The sequence below is a fragment of the Anolis carolinensis genome, chromosome 5 (assembly GCF_035594765.1).
Source record: "Anolis carolinensis isolate JA03-04 chromosome 5, rAnoCar3.1.pri, whole genome shotgun sequence".
Lineage (NCBI taxonomy): Eukaryota > Metazoa > Chordata > Lepidosauria > Squamata > Dactyloidae > Anolis > Anolis carolinensis.
In genome coordinates, this window is record NC_085845.1 from 109,737,862 (window position 1) to 109,758,902 (window position 21,041).

At 38.4% G+C, this 21,041-nt stretch overlaps 1 protein-coding gene across 13 annotated transcripts in view; it reads left to right on the forward strand.

Annotated features, from left to right (window-relative positions):
• Positions 1 to 15,820, forward strand: part of slit2 (slit guidance ligand 2) — a 344,726-nt gene extending 328,906 nt beyond the window's left edge. For 9 of the 13 annotated variants that reach the window (XM_062982132.1, XM_062982134.1, XM_062982133.1 and 6 more), the window contains 7 exons: positions 212 to 349; positions 1,927 to 2,167; positions 5,293 to 5,423; positions 9,631 to 9,785; positions 10,332 to 10,620; positions 12,560 to 12,771; positions 13,948 to 15,820. In XM_062982132.1, coding sequence (XP_062838202.1) covers positions 212 to 349; positions 1,927 to 2,167; positions 5,293 to 5,423; positions 9,631 to 9,785; positions 10,332 to 10,620; positions 12,560 to 12,771; positions 13,948 to 14,189 — 1,408 coding nt within the window. In that variant the 3' untranslated portion in view covers positions 14,190 to 15,820. Of the gene's footprint in view, positions 1 to 211; positions 350 to 1,926; positions 2,168 to 5,292; positions 5,424 to 9,630; positions 9,786 to 10,331; positions 10,621 to 12,559; positions 12,772 to 13,201; positions 13,291 to 13,947 lie in introns of all 13 variants that reach the window. The other 4 variants (XM_062982137.1, XM_062982141.1, XM_062982140.1 and 1 more) reach the window with 3 other exon arrangements.
• The last annotated feature ends 5,221 nt before the right edge of the window (positions 15,821 to 21,041 follow it).

Below are 21,041 nucleotides of genomic sequence, written 5' to 3' on the forward strand. Positions count from 1 at the left end.
TTTTTCATCAATATATCAGCTTTCATCGCAAAGTGCTCTGAAGTATTTTGTTTAAAGTGCAATACAGTCTTGATGGATCTTGAAAACTTTAGTTTTCTTTTCCTAATGACCATTTTTTATATCTTTTCAATTTTGTAACAACTTTTTCCCCTCACCTCTGCTGCTTATTAGCAGGGACTTGCATTTACCTGTGTATTTTGCCATTCTATAGATGTAATTGCACACCTGGCTACGTTGGAGAACACTGTGATATTGATTATGATGATTGCCAAGACAATAAGTGTAAAAATGGAGCACAGTGTACTGATGCAGTGAACGGCTATACTTGCATATGTCCCGAAGGATACAGGTAAGACAAATTTAGGTCCTGTCTACATGGACAAAAAAAAACTGTACTAATCACATATTGGCCACTATCATGCCAGACCACATTTGTGATAATTCGCATACTAACCAGTTCTCTGGTTCTTAAACTAATTTGAAAAGAGTTGTCTTTTACCTGCATTTTGGCAAAAGATCAGAATAAGTTCAGTTTTTGTCCTTAAAAAGCAGCTTCCCATTGTAGCTGCGGGAAGGGTCAGAGATTACCCAAACTAGTTTGTTTGAGATAACAAGTGCTAGCAAGTCATGTTTGTTCTTATCAGGAAATGAGCTGTGAAATTTAAATTTGCTTCCAATGTAACATGCATACATATATTTAAAAGAATATATGTATTAGTGCACCTTTGCAAAGTATTAGCACACCTTTGCAAAATAGAATGGCTAAAAACTTGAGCAGAAATACATTTGTATGCATGATGACGAAAAAGGCTGAGTGGCTTGCAAATAGTGCAAGTGAGAGGAGATATATATATATATATATTGCAAATAAGCACACATTGAGGTGAATTCACCCAGGGTAATACATGTAGCTGCTTAGGATGAACTCACCACAATGTAATTGTTGCATGCGGCACTAATGGGACAATAGTAGTATACACCTTAGTCACATCCAGATTAAATTACTGTGACATGCTCTACGTGGGGCTGCCCCAGAAGAGCGTTTGGAAACTTCAGCTATTTCAAAGGTCAATGACTAGACAGGATATGGGGGCAGGATATAGGGAAAGAACTACTCTGCTTCTGAAGCAGCTACTCTGGCTTCCAGTTTGTTTCCGGGTGCAATTTAGCACCAGCCTACTTGAGGGACCATATCTCCTCCTACCAGCCCACACAAGCCCTGAGATTATCAGGAGATGCTCTTCTCTCAGTCCCACTGCCGTCACAAGTACAGTTGGTGGGAACGAGAGAGAAGACCTTTTCAGTGGTGACCCCACAGTTCTGGAACTGCCTCCCCAAAGAGGTGCAATCAGGCCCCTCTCTACTGGCATTTCGTGCACAGGTCAAAACCTTTCTGTGGAAGCAGATCTTTCTTGACAACCCATAATAGGAAATGATCAGGCTGCTACAGGTATGACATATCAATGAAGGATATCTCGGACCTGACAATGAAGCAGCGTGTTAGGATTTTTAGTATAACTTTTTATGGGCAACCTCAGTAGCCTGAGGCCCAGGGAATTTTAGTGGTACACATTGTATTGATTAAGTTTGTCGTATAAGGTTTATGTATTTTATTTATCTGTTTTATTTTTGCTTTTATATTATGTAATTTCTGTTGGTTTTAACGATTATTCGCTGCTTTGAGTCCCACTCATGTGAGAAAGGCAGGATAAAAATAAATAGATAAATAAATAAATAAAAAACATGTAGATCCAGAAAATGTAAGCCAGTAAGATTTTTATCAGGTTTAGATAGGGCATTAGAAGGAAGTGGAAAAATACGTGTTAGCACATTTGAAGAATTATTTGCTTGACATAATAATAATAATATAATCATCATCATCATCATCATCATCATACTTTTTTTTCATTGTGTCTTTGCATCTAGTGGACTTTTTTGTGAGTTTTCACCGCCAATGGTCTTGCCTCGCACCAGTCCCTGTGATAATTATGAGTGTCAAAATGGAGCCCAATGCATCGTCAAAGCCAATGATCCCATCTGTCAGTGCCTGTCAGGTTACCAGGGTGATAAATGTGAAAAGTTGGTCAGTATTAATTTTGTGAACAAAGAATCGTACTTGCAAATTCCCTCAGCAAAGATTCATCCTCAAACGAATATCACTCTTCAGGTAAGGCCAAGGAGCTCTAAAATAAACTGGTCATAAAGTACACGTTTCAGTGTAAATCGCTGTTATATTGTGTTGAGCCCATTTACGTTTCTAACAGCATTTAGAGCCAAAGTAACTGTTTGGTGAGCAGCCTAGGTCAAAGCATGCAGATTACTTCTCCAGTGCAAACAGTGGGTAGCTTGTTCAGAAAAGGCATGGCAAGTGTAAAGGCTCTGCCCACTTTCTCCCCTGTTGCTTTTGTTCTTCACCTGTGCCTTCCTACGTAGCTGCTTTTCCTAAATAAGTTTGCAACATGAAGGTTGGTTTAAGCATCTCTATGTGGATGCTCAAAAAAAAGGCAATAGGTAGGAAGAAGGCTTTTTAGGAATCTGTGGCCTGAATGTGCTTTGTGGCAAAGGTAGGGCTGTCATATTATAAGGCTTTGGCTCTTTGGAGTTTAGGGAAATGCTGTCATGTACATATATTTTTTGTTTTTAATTTACAATACTATAGTATTTTATATAGTACTAGCTGTGCCCGGCCACGCGTTGCTGTGGCGAAGTCTGGTGGTATGGGAAATAAAGTATTGAGGAATTGGTGGTAGTTAAGGTAAAGGGTAAAGGTTTTCCCCAGACATTAAGTCCAGTCGTGTCTTACTCTGGGGGTTGGTGCTCATCTCCATTTCTAAGCCGAAGAGCCGGCGTTGTCCGTAGACTCCTCCAAGGTCATGTGGGATGACTACATGGAGCGGCGTTACCTTCCCGCCGGAGCAGTACCTATTGATGCACTCACATTTGCATGTTTTTGAACTTCTGGGTTGGCAGAAGCTGGGGCTAACAGTAAAGGCTCACTCTGGTCCCCCAATTCAAACCTGCGGCCTTTCAGTCCAGAAGTTCAGCAGCTCAGCGCTTTAACACGCTGTGCCATCAGGGGATATTATTTCCTAAAGGTTGTGAATATATAATATTTCTGATTGGTTTTTTTTGTTTGTTGGAGGCAAGTATGAATGCTGCAATTAGGAAAAATGATTAGGATGTAATGGCCTTGCAGCTTTAAAGCCTGGCTGTTTCCTCCCTGAGTGAATTTTTTGTGGGGAGGTGTTAGCTGGCCCTGATTGTTTCCTGTCTGGAATTCCCTTGTTTTCAGAGTGGTGTTGTTTGCGATATTTTATGTGCTTCTACTGTCTGTGGCCCTGAGAAAACAGAGGATTTGCCAGACTTTGATGATGGGAATACTTGGTTGGGATGTGTTAGCTGGCCCTGATTGTTTCCTGTGTGGAATTCCCCTGTTTATTTCCTGTTCTGGTTTTAGAGATTATATTGTTCTGCATTATTCTATCCCAGTAATTATTTCATATTAAAGAAGAATCTCACTTATCCAACATTCGCTTATACAATGTTCTGGATTATCCAACGCAGTCTGCCTTTTCATAATCAATGTTTTTGTAGTCAGTGTTTTAAATTCATTGTGATATTTTAGTGGTAAATTTGTAAATACAATACAGTAGAGTCTCACTTATCCAACATAAACGGGCTGGCAGAATGTTGGATAAGCGAATATGATGGATAATAAGGAGGGATTAAGGATAAGCCTATTAAACATCAAATTAAGTTATGATTTCACAAATTAAGGACCAAAACATCATGTTAGACAACAAATTTGGAAGAAAAAGTAGTTCAATACACAGTAATTCGATGTAGAAATTACTGGATTTATGAATTTAGCACCAAAATATCACGATATATTGAAAGCATTGACTACAAAAATGCGTTGGATAATCCAAAACGTTGGATAAGCGAGTGTTGGATAAGTGAGACTCTACTGTAAATACTACATAGCATTACTGCGCATGGAACTACTTTTTCTGTCAAATTTGTTGTATAATATGATGTTTTGGTGCTTAATTTGTATAACGATTACCTAATTTGATGTTTAATTGGCTTTTCCTGAATCCCTTCTTATTATCCAACATATTCACTTATCCTGCCGGCCTGTTTACGTTGGATAAGTGAGACTCTACTGTATATTTCTAATCTTATATTATCTGCTTAGAACTGGATTATCTGAGGCCCCTTCTTCACAGTTGTATAAAATGCACACTGAAGTGGATTATATGGTAGTGCGGAGTCAAGATAATCCAGTTCAAAGCAGATAATATAAGATTATAAATGGGTTATATAGCTGTGTGGAAGGGCCTTGAGTCTACACTGCCATATAATCCAGTGCAAATCTGATAATCTGTGGAAGAAGCCTCAGTGAGGCCTAAATCTGCCTGTCCCCTAACTGAAGCCTGGCTGTCCCTTGGTTGCTAGGCAACCAAGTGGGCAGAGATTAGCCCTCTAAACTGGCAGCAATTGGATAAAAAAATTATTGCTCTCCCTCTAATTAGGACTTTATTTTTCTTTTCTTTTTGTTGTATCAACCTTGAGGCGTGGATGATGGGTTGTGTTGTCAAATTTTGAGGTTGGGGGGCCTGTACTTTTGTTGTTTTGTGAATTGCCGTGATGCCGTCACTCCTTTATATATATAGATATGGAGGAAATAGATTTGCTTTGCATATCAAAAATCAAATTTCTCAAATCAAATATTATATATTTTTATTTTATTGTACATCAGACCCCTTTGGGACTTTTGGCCCACCATGTATATATTTGCTTGCAGTGAGATGAAACATTTAAGGTTAAATATCTAGGCAGTTTAATACATGTACAATAGAGTCCCACTTATCCAACATAAACGGGCCGGCAGAACGTTGGATAAGCGAATATGTAATAAGGAGAGATTAAGGAGAAGCCTATTAAACGTCAAATTAGGTTATGATTTTACAAATTAAGCACCAAAACATCATGTTATACAACAGATCTGGCAGAAAAAGTAGTTCAATACGTAGTAATGCTATGTAGTAATTACCATATTTACGAATTTAGCACCAAAATATCACGATATTTTGAAAACATTACAAAAATGCATTGGATAATCCAGAACATTGGATAAGCGAGTGTTGGATAAGTGAGACTCTACTGTATTTATTTATTCATTAAATAACGTGGTTGGTTGGTTGCTGGTAATGAATATCTTTCTTTGAAATTAAACCTTTTGTTTAATGCCATTGTCTTCTAATAGTTTTTTTGTAAATGTATTATAAGATTGCTACAGATGAAGATAGTGGAATTCTGCTATATAAAGGGGATAGAGATCATATAGCAGTGGAACTGTATCGTGGGCGAGTGAGAGTCAGCTATGATACGGGATCATATCCAGCATCTGCTATCTATAGGTGAGTCTGTAAACAAACAAACAAAAACCTAAAATTTGAAAGAATTCTGTATTGTCCTACAGTTTTTTCAGTTCCCTGATTATTTTCCCTAAATATAAATCAACAGCACAAAGCATTTTAAGATACATTATTTGAAAGTGTATTTGAACCTTCTTTGGAGTTGAATTTGGTAATATAGAGAATCTGCTTCTCAGATAAAACTGATGCTGTGGGATTCCCCCCTGCCCCCCAACAGATTAACAAGGTTGCAGATACACAAGTACACACAGTGTTTTAAGGACATTGATAAATGGTTCAGTTCTGTAAGTTATAGTTCAGAGATGAGTTTATTTGGCTTAGAGAAAGAAAAAGTCAAGGCGAGATGTGACATGACACCATGGTCTCTATATGTCCGAAGGCCTGCCACACCGAAGATCAGATTGCTCCAGAACATTTGATGAGAAGTCTTTGGAGTTACTAAATTTTTAGAAGCCACTATCTGCATATTTAGGAGGCCCCGGTGGTGCAGCAGATTAAACCGCTGAGCTGTTGAATATGCTGACCGAAAGGTCAGCGGTTTGAATGTGGGCAATGGGGTGAGCTCCCTCTGTTAGGCCCAGCTTCTGCCAACCTAGCAATTCGAAAGCATGCAAATGTGAGTAAATCAATAGGTACCGCTCTGGCAGGAAGATAACGGCGCTCGATGTAGTCATGCCGGCCACATGACCTTGGAGGTGTCTACGGAAAAAGCCAGCTCTTTGGCTTAGAAATGGAGATGAGCACCAACCCCCAGAGTCGGACACGACTAGACTTAATGTCAAGGGAAAACCTAAAATCTACCTATTTAAAATAAGATTTTCAGGTAATTAATCTCAAATGGCAAAATAGAATCAAACGACCGGAAATGGCTAAAATCATTCTCTGGGAAACAATGTTCCACTTTGCTAGGCAATAATATCAAAGGACCCAGATGTTAGGAGATTTGTATGAATTCCAAGGAAAAATTACCCCTGTAAAATCCAGCATTTTTCTATACAATAAAGGCAGAGTTTAATATTCCTCTAAGAAAGCATTTTAAAATACGCTGTTCCTCTTTATGACGCTTTGTTTATAGTTCTGAAAAAGCATCGTAATTTGTTTAACCAATGTATTATTTTCCATGTGCATGAATTTAATCACACTGAATAAAAACAGCATTATTGCATACGAAAGAATTGAAATAGATATTAAAACTCAAAAGGGAATTAAGATATGTATGTGTATTTAAGTTGTGTTTTTTCTTTACAAATCTAGAAGAGATTGAAACTCGATCCTTGTATGTCAGGAACTGGAAGGACTCGGGAATTATTGCTCTTGTATTTTATATTTTAGTGTTTTCTCCTGCCAGATATTTTCTGGGAAACAATGAGCAACAAAAGCTCTCCATTATTTCTAACTTTATACATTCCAACTTCCTTAATCCACCACAACCATCTATTTCCTTTCATTTTCTAGTCAACTTTGAAAACTGAATGTAAAATTCTTTTAAAGTCTTTGATCTGAGTGATTGATTGATTTAATATCTGACCTTTTCTTCAGAGAGGCCAAGGTGAGAACATATACCTCTCCTAAGAAAGGTAGCAGTGGCTGGGCCAAGGTGATTCTAGTGATCTTCAGGTCTGACATAGTTACTCCACACTGGATTGTTTCTCTCCATGTTCATGGATTTCCGCTCAGGCCTGCAGTTTCTGTGGGCTTTTCTTTACATGTAGCCTCCATATTACTTCAACCTGCTATCAAAATGCAAGCTAGTGCAGCTCAGGACACAGCATATAAGTAGGAAGCTGTAAAAGGAAACCAGGAAAAACCAAAGGGCATACCTGTTGCATGTTTTGAATACCAGTCAAAGATTTTTTAGAAATTTTAAGGATACTAAGGTAGTGGTGATGCCATGAAATAATTGCTCCTTGACAGGTTTTAATAACTCTTCATTCAGCATGATGGGATGGCAATGGGAGCTCTGGAGAGGCGCTTCCATTCTTATTGTAAAGAAATGATCCAAATAGGATTTGGGACACATTGCAAATATGAAACTTGTATTATTTCCATTATAGAACACAGGTATTGATGTCTCTATCACTTGTTCTCCATATGAGGATGCACTTGATAGTGAGAGGAAACCCCATTTCAAAGTGAGAGCTTAGATGTGCTTAAGCAGGAGTGAACAGCCACAGAGTTGCCCCCGTTTTAAGCCACATGGATCCTTGCATACTGTGTTTACACATTGATTTCAAAATTAGAAGTAATCAGTCAATGTCAGGTTCCAAAAAGATCGGGGGAATTAAAATAATCACAATATTGAGATTCACACACTGCCATCTCCCATACAATCTGCCCTACACACTTCAGTCCTTTGTGGGGTGTCATTCCTTCCAGCCAGAACCTCACTGGCAACGGTCACCCAGAGGACCTTTCCATCGGCTGCCCCAGATTGTGGAATGACCTGCCAGAAAAAATCCGACAAGTTAATCAGCTTTTGGAATTAAAGAGACAATTGAAGGCCTATTTCCCGCTGCAGACCTAACCAGTCAATTTTTAGCTATGAATTTTAAAGACGTCTTGTGTTTACTGTATTTTAATCTTTGTTTTGTATTTTAATATATGTATTTCATAGAAATATGTTTTGAGATATGTATTTTACATCATGTTTTATAATCATGTGTTTTTAACTATGTTGTGTCCCACCTCGTGCCTCTGAAAAATAAAAAGTATTATATTTATTATTTAGAGTTATTTCATTCAGTGAAGCATTGGGGGCATCGGGGTATTGTTCCCAAGGCTTCATTGAGGTCATACAATTTCCATCATCACCTAAAGCAGGCATGCACAACCTTTTTTGCCTTGGGGCCACATTGCAGACCCAGCCAGGAGGGCCGCGCCAGGAGGGAAGGGGGCCAAGCACACACTGGGTGGGGAGGGCCAGGAAAGGGCAGGGCAGCGGCCATCCTCAGGTTGTCTCCCAGTATAAGGACAGGGCTGCTCATCTCATCCTTATGCTGGGAGAAAGGCAAGACAGGCAGCAACTGCCCTGATCCACTTCTCCTGATCCTCGGGCTGTCCTCTTGGCATTATACCAAGAGGACTCAATACAGGCGATGGCTGAGAGTGCCCCAGAGGGCTCTCAGCTGCTGTGTGCCTCCCTTCCTCACCTTTTTGACATAAGAATGCAGGGGGCCACCATGTCCTTATGCCAAGAGGACAAGGAAAATAAGGAGGGCCGGTGGTAAGTACTCAGGAGGCCGCATCTGGCCCTCATGCCTGACCTAAAGAGAAAAGAAGATGTAGATAATGCAACACTGGCCCAAAGGATGTCAAGCTATTGAGCAGTGGAATAGGTGGCATGGGGGTGGGGTTAGACTATCCTTCTTTGGAGTTATTTCAACAGAAGTTGGATGGCCATCTCCCAGATATGCTTTAGTTGTATATTACTGCATGACAGGTGATTGGACTGTCCAACTGAGGTCCTATGATTCTACAGAAAAAAGCTGTATTCAGTAAAAAGAGAAGCTACCTTTCAGACTTACACTCAATTTCACCAAGAAGCTTGTGTATCTCCTTTTTTAAAAAATGGCTGTAGTTCAAAGAAATCTGCACATACGTATCTGTGGTTAGGTAAGTATAAATCCCCCATAAGGGGTTGCTGTGCCTGCAGATTTATCTAGTTCTGACAAAAGAACAAACTATAAGCCATTTGTTGATTTCTAAATTATACTTGATGTGAGGCACAAATACTAGCATTTCTTAATCAAGTTCTAGATTCAGAACCAAGTCCAGCTGCTTCTAAACTGGTCTGAGCCAAACCAAGCTGTTTTCTAAATTTCCAAATGCAGGTCTAAGCTGAATGTTGTGATTGATGTGCACTCCTAGTAATTATGTTGAAGTCAACAAGAAAATCACAATCTCTTTTATGCTACCAATCATGGTATCTGAACATCTGGGGTTTTTTGTCTAGAATCTGCATGAGTTCACTGCATGAAACCTAGCACATAGTGGAGGATTATTGACAGGTGGAATTGTTTAAGTTCACCAGGCCATCTACAATCAGGAAAATTGCTTTGGTCTATTAATTGATGTTTCTGAATACTGGAGAAATATGGCTCACCTACAATGTGTTTAAGGATAACACAGACCACCTTCCCATACATTATAAAACATTAAAGAAAATAAATACCTATTATTTTTATTTCAGTGTTGAGACAATCAATGATGGAAATTTCCACATAGTTGAATTACTTGCGATGGATCAGATCCTGTCTTTGTCAATTGATGGAGGAAGTCCTAAGATCATCACTAACTTATCTAAACAATCCACTTTGAATTTTGATTCTCCGCTTTATGTAGGAGGTAAGGGAATCTGTTTCTACTGTAGATAAGAGTAATATATTAAATTTGGCAAAATAGAAATAATCTTATATCCCAGATAATCTTGAGATCAGCTTAATAAGAATAGTAATAGTAGCAACAACAAAAGTCAAATTACCTTTTCCCAATCTATTTTGAAACTAGGCATGTTAATGATGCTGAGCTAAATTTCACTTGTCCTAGACACTGCCGTGAGATCCACATGTATATCTTCTTCTGTCCCCAAACCTTTAGACTTTAGTATCATTCTGTGGCGTCTGCTTGGAACTAGAATGTCTTAGTTACTAAATCTCTAAGTCACCAATCAGCAAATGTTTATCAAGTTGTAAAATATATAGTGTCATGTTGGATATTGAATCAGTTGGTGAAGCTGTGGCAATCTCACAATATAGCAATTGAAATTATTACTATTTAACATTAAAAAGTGATTTGGAACTCTTTAGAAACTGTGCAAAAAAGAACAAATTCCATAGATAATCAAAGTTATCATGAATAATTCATTTCAGTTAATGATGCCTTCTTTTCCAGGCATGCCTATAAAGAACAATGTTGCTGCATTACGACAGTCCCCAGGTCAAAATGGAACCAGTTTTCATGGCTGTATCCGTAATCTGTACATCAATAGCGAACTGCAAGACTTTAGGAATGTCCCACTGCAAGTAGGAATTCTTCCAGGCTGTGAGCCCTGTCATAAGAAGGTGTGTGTCCATGGAACTTGCCACGAGACTAGCCAGTCAGGCTTTACTTGCGAGTGTGAAGGAGGATGGACGGGAACACTGTGTGATCAGCAAGCAAATGATCCTTGTCTGGGAAATAAGTAAGTCCTTGTAAAACACCTATTTGTAATATTTCACATTTGCTTATACTTTTTGGAATATGGCAGGCTATCAACCTCTCACATTAGTTTTTGACTGTGTCCTTCTGCTATTGGGGTCTAACTGGTGCACTGAAAATCTTAGCTGAAGGTAAATTTAACGATTGACTTTAAAAAGTGGCTAGATTGAAACAAAATGTTTTTCAAAGTTTTAATTTGTATTAAAATCCAGTATAACATGAGACTGTTTCCTGGTACATTTGGGCCCTAACTTTTTATTTGGCTATCAGGGAACCTGGGGGTAGAAAGCAGAATAGATGCAATTGTGATACTTCATTCCCAGTAAACAATGGAAGGGGATCCATTGCATCTCATATATATACATGCGCCCACCTATTCCAAGCCAAGCTCTGCAAGGAGATTATGGTGTGATCCTTAAAATAATAATAGTAATAATACTTTATTTATAACCTGCCCTATCTCCCTGAGGGGACTCAGGGCGGTTTCCAGGAAAATAACACAGTAGAAAACATTTAATGCAAAAAAAAAAATCAAACCAATGGGTAAAACAATCTCAATAAAATTATACAAAAACAACTTAAATAATTCATCACAAACATTTACAACATGATACGATTTTTAAAGTCATTAAAATTTAGACTAAAATATTAAAGCTAAGATAGTATACAACTTCTAACGAGCAAAAGTAGGTGTCTGATAAGTAGGAGAGGGTATATATAAAAATTCATTAGTCCTCCTCCTCTCCGTAAACTAGATTTCATAGATGGGTTTTTAAAAGCTATTTAAAGGAGAGAAGAGAGTGGGCCATTTTTAGTTCTTTAGGGAAGGAGTTCCAGAGGTGGGAAGCAATCATGGAGAAGGTCCCCTCTCTCGTTCCCACCTACCGCGTTTGAGACGGGGGTGGGACCGAGAGCAGGGTCTCCTCCGCAGACCACAGTGCTTGTGTTGGTCTGTATGCAGAGATACGGTTTTTCAAGTAGTCTGGGCCCGAACCATTAAAAAAAATCTATTTCCTTCAAGCAAAGGGGTGTGGCTGGGGAGAAAGAAGGCTACCAAATGTCTGGAGGGGCTGGCAGTGGTTTACTTTGTCCTCTTTAAGATGGTTTTTCTACAGTGTAAAATAAATGATAAAAGAGGTATGGGGGGAAATGATCCTGTAGGTAACTGGGATCTAAAGATTATAACCAACACTTCATATTTTGCCCGGAAAATAATTGGAAGCCAGTGGAGTGACTTCAGTATGGATATAATATGCAGAACCACAAAGACTGGTGGACAGCCTTGACCATGTTCCAAATATCAGCATTAATTGCCAGAATGTTGAGCTCTTTTCTTTGCGATGGCTTCTAGAACAATATGCATGAGCTGCAATTTTTGGCTGATCTTTTTTATTTATTCAATGTATTTCATCACTCCCTTCCTTTTCTTTTCCTTTTCATGGAAATGGGTGGGTGGGGTGGTATCGAAATCACAGGTAAGCCATGTCTTGTTTTCTTCCTTGTTACTGTAATATCTTTATCATATGAAATCATTTTCCCCCAGATTTTGCATTCTTTGCTCCCAGGTCATACACATTTATACACGTATGGGCCTATGACCTGCTTGCTTGAGGAATGCAGAATCTGGTAGCTGTGTGATATCCTTTTCAGGTCTTCCATAACACATCTACAGCGGCAGTCTATTCACTAACCAAATAACAATCTGTGTGCTTCTTTATCCTTGCACTAACCTTGCATAACAATTTGTTTGATGCAAACTACCACATTTTGCTAAAAAAGTGCAATCTAAAAAGAAACAAAAATAAATCTACCCGCAATTTTCCTTCTTAAAAACAGTTCGAAACATTTCTAGTTCGTGTCGCTTAGCCTTAGGTTGGATGAATAATTTATTTTTATTCTCTTGGGCTTGTCTCCCCCTGTAGATGTGTGCATGGTACCTGCTTGCCAATCAATGCATTTTCATACAGTTGTAAATGCCTGCAGGGACATGGGGGAGTCCTCTGTGATGAAGATGAAGAACTGTTTAACCCCTGCCAGTCCATCAGATGTAAACATGGTAAATGCAGGCTTTCAGGCCTTGGGAAACCGTATTGCGAATGCAGCAGCGGATACACTGGGGACAGCTGCGATAAAGGTAAATAATCTGGTCAGATCATCATCATTCCAATTAACGAGAGGGGAAAATATCCTTTAATTTTGAAAACATAGAAAATGGGGAAAATCCATCCTTTTACATCCATAGTACACTTTTTAATATTTTTTACATTTTCTTTCCCCATTCGTTCCCCCATAAAAGAGCGATACAAAATTTGTCACATAAGAAATACATTTTTTAAAATGAATAATTATTTTGTAATGGAGAGAGAAAGAAAGTTTTTTTAAAAAAATACAGTAGTCCTTGAATTTAATATTAGCACTTGGAAGATTTTTCTTTCATCCAAGATTTTGCTGTGCAAATCTTTTTCTTTATTCAGAAGCAACTTTTTTGCTATATTTAAACTGCCACCTTTTACCTGCTGTATCTTTCTGTATTTATTGTTTCTCTACCTTCTGCAACTGCGAAGCCAAATCCAATGATTCTGCTCCTAGTTTTATCACAAACTCTACTTTTGACCTCTCATCTTCAACTGATTTATCACAGCGAATTATACAGGTGAGATGGATAAAAAGGGTGTCTTTTTCTCTCCGCTGTCTTGCTCTTTTCTCCTCTTATCTATCACGGCTCTTTTATTTCTCCTGTCTTTTCCCCCTTCGCTCTCTTTCTTTCTTGTGCTGATATTTATTTATTTTGCATTTTGCATCAGTGTGACTAGAATAGAATATGGGGGGTCAAGCGTTTAAACCAGATGTCTCCTATTTAAACTGGTTTTATGCCTCAGTAATTTATGAAGTTGGTGGAATGTAGTTTCTATTAAATAACAGACTGAATAATATTTAACTCTTGGGCTAATAAACAAAATTGCATGCTGTCTCAAGCACTTCCCAATAGTAAAAGAAACCAGCTGGCTTCACGGTTAAGAGCAGATGATGTGTATTTTTGTAATAAAGGGAAAGATTTAAATTTCCAATTTTCTTGTCATTGTAATAGTACTGTATTTATGGCTTAGATGCAAGCCATCGGTGAAAAATAAGCCGATCTGAATGGGCAATCCACTTTATATCACAATAATTATTTTTCTAAGTTAGACGAAACATAAAACAAGGAAACTATATTTAGAAGCATTTTATTAGCGTGGTAGTTGCCCTTTTAGGATGGATATCTGCATGTGATTATGTCATTTTGGGGATGTTCTTTCTTTCCTTGTTCCAGAAATCTCTTGTCGAGGGGAACGAATCAGAGATTACTTCCAAAAGCAGCAAGGTTACACCGCATGCCAGACGACCAAGAAGGTATCGAGACTAGAGTGCACGGGAGGGTGCGCAAGTGGGCAGTGTTGCAGGCCGCTGAGGAGCAAGAGGCGGAAATACTCCTTTGAATGCACAGATGGGTCCTCTTTCGTGGATGAAGTAGAAAAGGTGGTGAAGTGTGGTTGTACAAAGTGCCCCTCCTAAGCAAGCCCAACTTGCCCGACTTGTCCTCTTTTTTTAAAAATGTTGTATACTGATTGACCGTGTCTCGGACTAATTAATGCTTCATAGTGGAAATATTTGAAATATATTGTAAAATACAGAACAGACTTATTTTTATTATGAGAATAAAGACTTTTTTCTTTAATTGCAACAACAGCCAGAACAACAAAAATTCAAATGCTTGAACTGAGACTTCTTGTAAGCAAGAGCTTTGAAGATTTTTTTAAAAAGAGAAACTGGTAACATTTCAACAGCAGTCGGAAATTTAATTGCTTATTGACCTCAACCATCCTTTATGGCACACTGAAGATAAATAGGCACCCAGTTCAAGTGACTTTCAATCCTGGCATCTTATTGCTGAAAAAGTATGGGACTTTTTTTTAAAAAAAATATTTTATGTTACTATTTTTAACAATAGATTTTGGTCTTGGTTTTACTCTCATAACAAGAGCATATCAAACTCTTCCATGGAATGGGAGAGAGGGTGTCAGGTGAAAATGATCCATTTAACACATAGGTGATTCTTTTTACCTACCACACAAATGATCATGTTGGGAAAATTAAGCCTCTTGCCTCCCAGACAGAAGAGGAGTCACCATAATCCTAAAATCTACTGATGTATTCTGTTATGTCGGCATGTTAGCAGGAAAAGAAATCCAATAAGTGTTTATCTACCCTCTTCCAGTATTAATTTGTTGTAATATAAATGTTAAGGGGACGATAAAATAGATTATTGTTGGGAAAATTAGGTATTATATGGAGTTTTGGTTCTATGAGTTCCGAACAGCTCTATACAGTATTCGGTTTATTGAGAAATATTTATTGTATCAAAGTACACTGTACTTAACATTTAGGCCACCCCTTTTACTGTTTTTACAATGCTTTAATATATATTAATTTATATTTGTCCTGATATTTTTGTATTTCCTGTTGTTGTTTTTTTTAAAACAAAGACTTAAAATCAGGATATTTGCAATAGGACTAATATAGCATGTTGTCATGGGGTAAATAGATTTGGTCTGGGTTCTTAATTTTTACCTTAGCAACTTATCATCTGCTGTCACTGCTAGGAAAAGATGCTGGAAACAACATCTGATGTAGTTTTCATGATATGATTGCAAAGAATTGCAGCATCTCTCAAGTCCTTGTAATGTATGAAGAAAAATGTCTTTACAGTAGATGGCAAGTGTGTTAGAAGTGATCATTTCCCCTAAATATTATTACATTACAAAATGATGTGTAGGAAATAACACTAGAAAGTAGATCTTTACAAACTAATATTCCCTTGGCGTTCCTTACCTTTAAAATTAAAAGAGAGAGGCTGTACTACCAAGAACTGTGACTTTTCCCAAATATTAAAACTACTTTACTTGCCCTAATGTTTCCCTTTGTTAACATGTTGCTGCTAAATCTCAATATAGAATTGGTAATAATTCTTCATAGTGGGTTGTGTTCTTTTTTCAGTAAATCTCGGGGTACCCTGTGAAAAGGGTTTTTCAATTTTTTAAAAGAAAAAGTTAGATGTACATGTGTAATACAGTGTTGCTTTGTCTTATTTGGACTGATATCAGTATCTTTACTGATGTTTGTAAATTAAACAGATATTTACTTCAGTGCCAGTTTTTGACTTGTGTTTTTCCACTTGTCCAACAGTTTTTAATTTAACCCTTTTAGCTTTGCTTATTGCAAAATAAACTTTCACAAACTACCCTAAGACATTCCCATCCAAATTGGCATATTGCTAACGAATGAAATAAATAATGAATGTACTCAGCATCAATAAAAAAAAATTCTGAATATTTCTATGTGATTGTAAAAAAAAAAATCAGTTTATATAGTATCCTGTACAACACTGAATGAGACATGTAGAATAATCACAGGATGTCTTAAACCTACACCTGTTGATAGACTCTAGCTGGCATTGCCCCCTGATGTGCGACGGGAAGTTTCTGCCAATTGCAAGATAAATAAGGTTGAACACTGTGAAAGCCACCCACTATATGGCTATCAGCCTCCTCTCAGTAGACTTAAATCAAGAAAAGTTTCATGAGGACCACCACTCTTCTAAATGTTCCTCCAGCAACAGCAAGAATATCCCTGTATGCAGCAAAATCTAGCAATTCCAACTGGATCCCCCCCCCGCTCCCCCCCCCCCCGAGGATCTTCCTCAAGAGACAAACCAAGAATGGGCAACTTGGAAGTCACTGAACAGATTCAGAAATGGAGTTGGCAGATCCAAAGACAGCCTGGCAAAACGGTCCTATCTAGAAGAATCCTCCACTTTGTACGGCTGTGGAGCAGAACAAACAATTCCACATCTGTATGCTTGCCACATTGCCCTGTCTAATGCAAAGAGGAAGAACAGCTTAAAGCAGTCGCTGTTGCCCGTTTTTGGTCTAAAACTATTTAGCTGCTTATGATCCCTTTATTTTATCGGGTTTAAGCTTATTTATTATGCAGTGCTTTTGATATGAATTAAAGAAAAAACACTGAATTTCAGGGATCCTTTCATATATAAGGAAAACACATCTTGGTGCTTGAATGTGTGGACTGTGAAGGAACCAAAAAATCACTTAGTGAAGGAACCAAAAATTATTGCAACGTCTATGATTTGCTTTCTGAAAATCTGAGATTCAACCTCTAGCATTTTAGTTACTAATAGCATCAGGTAATATCGCTGTGAAGGTCTTCTCATCTCAGGAGAGATGCTGCTGTTAATAACAGGCAACGTTTATGAAATAGTATGGTACACCAATGTAATAAAAAAGAGCACATCTGTCTGTGACTACCATCAGAACATCAATGCTAGTGGTTTTGGCTGTATGGAAGCAAGTTGTAATGGTAGGTTTGAAATCAAAATTCCATAGGTAACCAGCTACAGCTTATCAGTTCCTTTACCTTACAGCTCAGTAAGGTTTTGTATGGAGCTGCACTGTGCCCCCCCCCCCCCCGGCCCGGGAAGTTGTTGTACTAGTGCTTCCTTCTATATCCAAACTGGCAAATGTTCCCTCTATTCCATAGACTAGGTTTGTGCAATCTGGGTAAACCATGATCCATTTTGGTGGGACGTGATCCATTTTTTTCAGGAGCTTCCCAAATTCAGGTGGGCAGACATCCGTTTTTGCTGTAGGGAGTCGAAACTTTAGTTTCCTATCCGGCCCATTATTGGGGGGGGGAGGGACTTCCCAGGCTCCCCTTCCCGTCATTTTAGGCATTTAAGTTGTTTCCTACAATAGAGGAGGAGAGGTGATGCAGGCAGACGGGTGTGCGCTTTCTCTCCCAGGCTTGCACACCACACACACACACTTTCCATAGCATTTAAAGAAGGCAAGTTCTCAAAGCTGTTTCCTACTCTAGAGGAGGAAAGTAGAGGTGCTTCAGGAAAGAAGGCATGCATGCTCTCTCTCCCAGACCTGCAAAACATGCAAGCACTCTTTCCAAGGCATTTAAAGGAGGCCAAGCTGTTTCCTACTCTAGAGAAAGAGAGCAGAGGTACTTCAAGCAGACAGGGAGCATGTACTTTCTCTTCTGGGCCTGCACGCCATGCACCCACTCTTTCTAAGAAATGTAAAGGAGGCAAGTTCTTAAAGCTGTTTCCTACTCTAGAGGAGGCGGTGCTGCAAGCAGGTGCATGCGCTTTCTCTTCCGGGTGCTTCCCACTTCCAGGTAAGGAAGAGTAATGACCTCCTGGAGCTATCCTCCCTGCGCTACCTTAAAAACCCCTCTTTTTTCCTGGCACATGTCAATCTCCTTTCTGCTTTGGTTTTAATGCTTTCTTGGAGCATTTCTAGTAGAGAAGAGGTAACTAGCTGGTGGTAGTTTTCACAGAATGAGGGTTTTCTTTTTGTTTGCTGAGATTAATAAAAAAAGATTAAACTGTGATGCCGAATAGGGGAGGAGGAGCCAAGATCGGCTCCCGCTTGCTTTCGTTGCAGGAGGGTTATTGTACTGGGAGGGCCCTTACCATTATGCGGTACTGAAGGGAAACAAATCCGTGCACAATTCTACCATAGACTGTGCTTTGCCCCCTACCCACAAATGGAATGATGTCGCACAAACCCTTTCTGAATTGCAGTTTGGTCACTAGTCCTAAATCATCCCATCCCACATTACTTTTGTCTTCCTTCTAAAGTATATGTGATGTATCCCATATTGTAAATGGGGAGCAGTTACTGAGTGATATTACATTCAGTAAAACTACCTACTGTATTCAAAAAGAGACACCATTCGAATTAGAATTTGTAACTAATAGGTTTCTTGGCTACTTGATAATAACAGTGCTTTAAAATGAATAACAATGTGGCATCCTGATTGTAACTATTTGGCCAGCTTTGGAGTTATTTAGAAGCCTAGTTTTTAGGACAGTGATGGCCAACCTATGACACACGTGTCAGCACTGACACGCCTAGCCAGTTTTGCTGACACGCTGCCGCATGCAGATTGATTGGATGACTAATGTCTTTTGTGGCCAAATTTGGTGTGATTTGGTCCAGTGGTTTTGTTGTTTACTCCATGGGAATTATGCACATTACATTTATATATATATATATATATATATATATATATATATATATATATATATGTATATATATATATATATATATAAAATATCATTCTATTATTATTCTATTATTATTGTAGTATATTATCATATTATTACCATTTTATTATTATTCTATTATTCATTATTCATGACTACATTGAAACTAGAATAGAGAGAAATCAGCGTGGAAACTGCAAGAGGTACCATAGATTGTTGTACATGGAAATAATGGTAGTAAATAGTTTTTGATTTATTAAATACAGTTATATATTAAAATTATACATTTTGTTATTTAAACTATACATATTGCGAAATTATGTTTTTTTCCAAAGTGACACACCACACAAGTCATGCTAGGTTTTTTTTGGTGAATTTTGACACACCAAGTGCAAAAGGTTGCCCATCATTGTCCTAGGAAGTGATCATCTCAACAGAATGACTGTCAAGATGATGTCCAGTTTTATACTGACACAAAGCATAACTATATATATATATTGGCCAGACAATTCCAGCCTATACACTTGATTTCCATAGGCGTGCTGCAGCACTGACTGGGTTCAATTCAGTCACCCAAAATCTAGTCACTGCCTATGTTCAGGCCAGTCACATATGCTGCTTCATCAATGCATGAATCATTTCTGAATATGCATGAGATGATTAAATTTAATTGAAAAAGCTGTATATGTAACAGTGTTATAGTAACACTGACATTATGTATTAATGACCTTGCACATTTGAACAACCAGGCGCATTTTTATAATATCCACAATGCTCCAATATTCATAAGCTTGCAAGCAACTAGTTATACATAATGGGCTACTTATAATTAATTCATTGTTGCAAAAATGAAGGCACAATTAATTTATTGTATGATTGTGTGCTGCCGTCTAAGAGATATCAATTTAAACCTTTCATAATGTACCTGTAATTATTTCACTTTTATAATTTTGTTTCAAAGGTTAGCGGCTTGTTGCATAGGTAGAGGTAAAGATTTTCCCCTGACATTAAATCTAGTCGTATCCGACACTGGGGGTTGGTGCTCATCTCCATCTCTAAGCCGAAGGGCCGGCGTTATCCGTAGATGTGTCCAAGGTCATGTGGCCGGCATGACTGCATGGAGCGCTGTTACCTTCCCGCTGGAGCAGTACCTATTGATCTACTCAAATTTGCATGTTTTCAAATTGCTAGGTTGACAGAAGTTGGGGCTAACAGCAGGAGGTCACCCTGCTCCCTGGATTCGAACCACCGACCTTTCGGTCAGCAAGTTCAGCAGCTCAGTGGTTTAATCCGCTGTGCCACCAGGGGCTCCTAGGCTTGCTGCATCTTTTAAAAAACAATTATAGCTCCTTCTAAATAACAAGAGAAGGCTACTTTTTTGCATTTTTGATGATATGGGAAACCAACTATTTTGGAGGGCTTGGAAATGTTCTTTTAGCTATTTTTTAAAAGTAACTTTTCAATCCTCTTGTTTACACATGTTCTTGTCTAAATAAGTAACCTGCATTTATACAGGAGAAAGAATATTTTTCTGAGTCCTCAGCCTAGCCTAAAGCATGTAGGAATTGGGATTCCCAAATGAGGAAAAGCAATTGATTTAAACTGTGGAATAAGCAGAAAGAGAAGAGTTCCATCCCCACTCCTTTTTTCTAAGACACACAGGTGGAAAAAATGGGGAAATGGTATAGTCACTATGTCTGTTGCGGACCTCTTCCATTTCAACTTCCCCACAATGTTTCTGGAGTTCATCCCTGACATCAGATAGCGGAAGTGCCTATGTGTTAAAATGACACACAGCAGAAACGTAATTCCTTTGTCTTGACCCCAACAAACATCCAAAGGAACAGCAATAATGAAATTGAAATCCTTAAAACGATAACAAGGCTGTTCCTCAACACCATTGTTAAACTTCCTTACAATCCATGGATCCTCTGCCAAGAGAAAGGTAAGATATAACTGAAATAACATAGTGTTAAAATATGTAAGGAATCCGTTATCAGCTCTCTCAATACTAGCACAGTCCCTTAGGCATGCTTAGGTTAGAAATGTTAATTCGGCAGGAAAGGGAGGGCGGAGGGAGCTGTTCCGCTTTGTACCCATATGATTTTTCCCAGTCTCCCTTGGTACGTTTTCCGACTGCTTTATACATCCAATATACTGTCCCAGTTTCCCTTGGTACACTTTCCGATTGCTTTATACATTCAATATCTTTCCAATTCTCCCCATTACAGGTAGGTTGAATGAAGAGTGTTAGAAACATCTCATGGCTCAGTCCCACATTCCCTATTGATCAA